Source organism: Rhinopithecus bieti, unplaced genomic scaffold (genome assembly GCF_001698545.2).
Source record: "Rhinopithecus bieti isolate Rb0 unplaced genomic scaffold, ASM169854v2 scaffold_28846, whole genome shotgun sequence".
NCBI lineage: Eukaryota > Metazoa > Chordata > Mammalia > Primates > Cercopithecidae > Rhinopithecus > Rhinopithecus bieti.
The window spans coordinates 34,993-40,600 of NW_016813231.1; the positions used below are offsets into that span (position 1 = coordinate 34,993).

General features: G+C 40.6%; 1 protein-coding gene and 1 pseudogene across 1 annotated transcript; one reads left to right on the forward strand and one right to left on the reverse strand.

Annotated features, from left to right (window-relative positions):
* Positions 1-1,116: 1,116 nt before the first annotated feature.
* Positions 1,117-1,899, reverse strand: LOC108512573 (protein Mis18-beta-like). Its single transcript, XM_017847852.1, has 2 exons — positions 1,380-1,899; positions 1,117-1,316 (listed from the first exon to the last, which is right to left on the reverse strand). Exons 1-2 carry the CDS (start codon positions 1,897-1,899, stop codon positions 1,123-1,125), a joined length of 714 nt encoding a protein of 237 aa, XP_017703341.1. The 3' UTR covers positions 1,117-1,122.
* A 1,444-nt stretch (positions 1,900-3,343) lies between these two features.
* Positions 3,344-4,137, forward strand: LOC108512569 (ADP-ribosylation factor-like protein 2-binding protein pseudogene; annotated as a pseudogene).
* Positions 4,138-5,608: the final 1,471 nt, after the last annotated feature.

Genomic DNA, 5,608 nt, shown 5'->3' on the forward strand with positions numbered 1-5,608 from the left:
TTAGGTAAGAATAAGGCTTCTAAACTGAATGAATTTTCCCCAAAAAATTTGTCTCAATTAAGGCTTTCTTGATGAAGAAAAACATAGTTCTATGGGTTTAAATTACTCAGAGACTGAAAGATCAGGATGGGAATAGGAGAAATGAACAAAGGGAAGCATGAAGAAAAGTAAAAGGAAGAGGAAGAATAAGCATAAAGGAATAAAGATGAAGTGGGGGAAGCTCCACGTACTGTGTGTGAATGTGTGTGGCATGGGTGAGTGCTCAGGGAAATTGGCACCAAAGAGTAAGTCATTTCTATTTTCTCAACATTTAAAATATAGCCTATATACCTGATGTGCACTTGAGTGGCATTAATTGATAGTGATTTACTGTATTAAAAGTACCATATTCACCATTATGCTTTCAATGCAGTTATAAAGTTGCACTGAATGACCTGTTCATTTGGATTCATTTATTTTCAAGAGGAGGAATGAAATAGAATAAAATATAAATAAATGTATTTTCACAATTGTCATTAATTATTTTAAACTGTGCAAAATATTTTCCTTATGTCTCACTTTAGGAAAATTCTAAATGAAAATGTAACTTCATATTAGAGAGGAAAATGTTTTGTCATTTAAAAAATAATTCATATACTCTTTTATTTTTTTTATATTATTCAGGCAATTTATTAAACATTACCTATGGAATATTATGATCTGTATTTTACATAAGTTAAAAAAGATTTATTAATATTCATAACAACTGCTCCATGCAGGAGTACTAGAAGTCAACATTAAGCCCAACTCTATTTTCAGACCAACCATGCAACTTTAGATCAGAGGACACATGGGACTTTGCATCTTAATCCCTAAATTTACAGTCAAAGACATCTTCAGAAATAAGTATTACGAATTCAATCAGAATCTAAAATAAGTTCTTAAGGCAAATAGCTATAAAACAGAAGAATCCTTAGTTTCTCATCTTCTAAAAACAGCTTCACAACTCATTTGGACAATCAGCCTAACGGTAAATAGAAACTGCATTTCCCAAAGTCAGTCTTTTTGAGAAATGACCAAGCAGCACTTGTTGTTGAAGACAGCAATAAAGCCTGAACCTGACACTCAAGCTTTGGTACAGGATCAGTTTTCTGGCTTGGACTGGTCAGGAGTCACTTCACTCAGAATCTTCATTAGTGATTTTAAGCGAGTGTGCGTTAGCACTATCTTCTCTTTCAGCTCTGCAATCTTTTCTGATAGAGATACATTGTGAATATCCATCTCTGATGCATTTACTATGGCTTTTGTTTTTAAGAGATAGCATTTAATATCAGAAGCTTGAGTGTCCATGGATTTGGGTATCTGGTGGGGTCCTCGAACCACGGATACTGAAGGATGACTGCATTTCCATACCATTTTGTCACTGGAAAGGCAGAAGTGACCTCTCAAGGCAGCCAGGGCAGCATGGCTAGAATACAGATGGAAACCAATGGGCATCCCACAGGAACCACAGAATAAAAGGTTGTAAGTACTGCCTTTGAGTGAACCTTCAATGCCAACTAGGAAGGGCGCTTCCAAAACGACGTTATTTGTAACTCTGGAGAAGACCACGGCCCCAAGGGACCGCAACAGGTCCCAGGCGAGGTGCACCGAGTCGGGGAGAACTGCGTGGCACTGTGCGCACTGGAAAACAGCGCACCTCTCAGGCTGCAGCCAAGACGGCAGCTGCGAGACGGCGGCCGGCTCCTCAGCCCCCAGCCCTGCGGGGCCGAGCGGCGAGGACCCCTTCACCACCTGTGTATCCCACTCCATGGAGGTCGTAAAAGAAGCTTCGTCAATCGCCCTCTCAGTGCCATCACAAAAGTCACCCTGGGGCGGCGTTGTACAAGGCGAGCGATGCCGCCCCGGCTGAGCCGCCATCTTCTCTCAGCCGGCGCCTTATATACTTTTTTTAAAGTAGGATAGGAAATAACATTCTCAACACATAATGTGACTTCTCAATTTTAAACTCATGTTTATCAAGGATATTTTGTTGGTCATGTTCTCTCTGAGCTCACTCTAAGCAATGCCCTTCAGTTTCACAACTTTAACTCTCACTTTCTAGTGGGTAATTTAAATTTCCTCTCCAGGCCCTCAGCTCTAAATATAAACCTAGAACTGCAGCATCCCTCCTACCTAAAAGTCATGTTTTAAATTTCTTCAATATTCATCTACTAGGCCGGGCAAGATAGCTCATGCCTGTAATCCCAGCACTTTGGGAGGCCGAGGCAGGCAGATCACGAGGTCAGGAGATCGAGACCATCCTGGCTAACATGGTAAAACCCCTTCCCTGCTAAAAATACAAAAACAAAATTAGCCAGGCGTGGTGGTGGGTGCCTGTAGTCCCAGCTACTCCAGAGGCTGAGGCAGGAGAATGGCGTGAACCCAGGAGGCGGAGCTTGCAGTGAGCCAAGACCTGCACTCCAGCTTGGCCAACAGAGTGAGACTCAGCCTCCAGAAAAAACAACTAGACAATATGACAGCACCACCCTTCTGTTCAAAAATTAAACTTGTAATGAGTCATTATTATGAAAGATTGTTCAGTCTAAACTCCCCATTTGATTCGTCAAGACTGTTCAAAGTTTTGGTCTCAGACTACCTTTGTAATTTCCTTCACCACTATCTTTCCTGTATGTCATATTCCACACAATCTGAGGTTGCTATTTGTCATAGACATCTTGCAGTTTCTCTCTGTGTGCCTGATCATCTTTACTCCATAGGGCAGCCATGGACATGTGCCCTTCAGATCTCTTTAAGAAAACCTGCTATAGGGAGCAGAGTTAACTGAAAGCCTGCAGCAGCCAGTCCTGTGAATGCTGAGGCCACACTTTACGTGGGTGACTCAGCATAGCAGAATTATGAGTGCTAGCCCATTTCTGCCCTGTGCAATATGTCTCAAATAGGCAACTTTGATTCATGGAACCCCCATCATCCTGCCTGAGGCTTTCTGAGAACAATGCTATAGCCTAGAGCTCTTCCTATCTAATTCTTTCCTCTCTCCTTTCAAAAAGAACAGACATGCATCATGCTCTGAGGCTTTATCTACTCTTACACCTTCACCCTTTATTCTTCGTAAGTGTCTCCCCTAATAAATGTCTAGTACACATAGTCCCATGTTGGTGTCTGCTTCTCAGAAGACCTAAGCTGACAAATACTTTTTACCTCTGTATATCTACTTCTACTCATCCTGCAAGATTGAATTCAAATACAATTCATCAGTAATTCTCCAATTAATTATCTGAGAGCAGCTCTTTTTCTCCTCTGATACTTCATATCCTTTCATTCCTCTTTTTATGGTATTTTATTCCTTTAAAAGTATATGAATATGGGCTGTTTGGACCCACAGTGGCAGTGGCTGCTGTGCACGCCGACCTATGTGTGGTGGCAGCTGGAGAGCCCAAGGTTGTGCCTCTCCCGCAAGTGCTGACCTAGGTGGGTTGTGAGTGGACAGTGACCTCGGTGGCCGGTCAGCCAGCCAGGTTGAGGCTTTGGAGAACAGAGCAGAGCCTGGGCTCAGGCCTGAGCCAGGGCAGGATAGGTGCCCAACAGCCCCTGGCCCACCTGGTGGGTAGGGCAGCAACAGTGGCCTCATTAGATGAAGAGAGCTTTGCACTGTATTTCACCTCTTAATGCAGAATTTGATGCTGTGATTGGATATTTAGGGGATACTATGAAAGATGACAAGTTCTAGTTATTAGAGAAATTTTATGGACAAGTACTACTAAGAGTTTGCAGACATAGAAGAAAATAAACTCAACTTCATGCCTATTTTGAATGAATATATTTCTTTGGTAGGAAAATATGTAGAACAGCTGCTGGAGAGGATTCCTGGATTTAACATGGTGGTTTTCACAGCAACATTACAACACCATAAGGATGAAGTGGCTGGTGACATATTCAACAAGCCGCTCACATTTACAGATTTTTCTGGCTTTTAAAGAAATATTTCTGGACTACAAAGCAGAGAAAGCAGACCAGGGACTGGACTTAAGCAGTGGTTTAGTGGTAACTTTGTCGTGCAAATCATTTTCCATCCCAGAACGATCTGCTGCGCTAAGTTCCTGCCTCCAGGCAATGAATGGGAGCATTCTAGATGTCACTGGTGCAATAGGCCAATAGGCTCAGCTAATTATGACAGAAGAATACATCTTAAATAGACTGACTCCGTTCGGCAACTCTTCATTCACGTTAAGTATTGATGGGTCAAAACCAAAATGATCTCACACTCCTAGACCTGTTTCTCCTGAAACACTTTTCTGTATTTTATAACCTTAGTACTCTTCCCCAAGTGCTCAGTGACCCTAGTATTCCTCCCCTCCCCAACTAGACACCTCTTTCAGGTGCTCTGAGTCAGATTCCTCTAGAGCAAGCCCATGTCAAGCATTCCACCTAGGGGGGCCCTTCCCCCAGTATATGTGTTGGTATGTCAACAGTGTGGAATAATCTGCCATCAAGAACCCTTCTTGTCCCAGCAGGCTCTGCATGAATCTCTTTGTGCACTCACAGCTCTTTTTAACATGGGTCAGAGTTTCAGTCCTTCAGCCTCAATGGGGCTTTTGAGTATTTGGTAGTATTTATCTAGGGTGTTCCTCAAGCCTGTTGCCTGCCTTGAGATTTCCAAATCACCCATGTTCACAGCTTGTCTTGGCTGTAGGCATCAACAGAAACAGTGAAACTGTATCAGGACTGTTTCTGGAAGTCTTTTTGAACCATTATTTTTGAAAAAAATATAGATGAATATGCAGGCTAACATAGTAAATATGATCATGAAATTTCCATGATTACCCACTTAGAGAGCAAAGTATCCTATGCTGTGTGCTTTTTAGTTGTTAGTGCTATGAAGACAAAAATGCTTTCTATATTGGTGTTCAATTATATCTTATTGAGCACCAATGAATGCATGCTGTGTGCTGGAAGTAGACCAAAAGATATTCTGTTATTATAGCATATTCAGTGTGTTTATGCATGATTGCAGAACTATTATTTACCAGAAATCATGTATGTCACATCTGTGTAAGAAGAAGAAACATAGTAGCTCAAGCTCCAATGTGTAACTTTGATTTTTTTAAAGTAAAAATAGAAATTTGTATTGAATTTGGATATTCTGGTTTTAAAGGATTAGTTACAAGCTATATATTTTTCTGTACTGATGTGTTGCTTATTTATACTTTGATACCATGAGTAGAAAAAAATATGAATATGTTTTATGTTGAATACTAACACAAAATAAACCATTGTCTGCAATCATTTAAAGACAATTATCCTTATCAAAAGAGGGTAAACATATAGGCCAAGATTTGCAAAATGATTGGTGAGCTTAACTTGAAAAACCTGGGTAAGCATAAAACTAATTTGAATATCATAATGATTCCTTTATGTCCAACAGTCTCCTGAATGATATGTAGTAGTATAATTACCATAAAATATCTTTAGTCTTCAAGGAAAATTGACATTCCAGGAATTAGTAACAAATCAATCCTGTAGATTCCCATTCTCCTTGCTCATCAATGTAGTCAAGGAAGTACATGTACTCTACTTTGAGATTAATAGTACAGGACTATCATCCTTTTGGACACCAAGATTCATATGA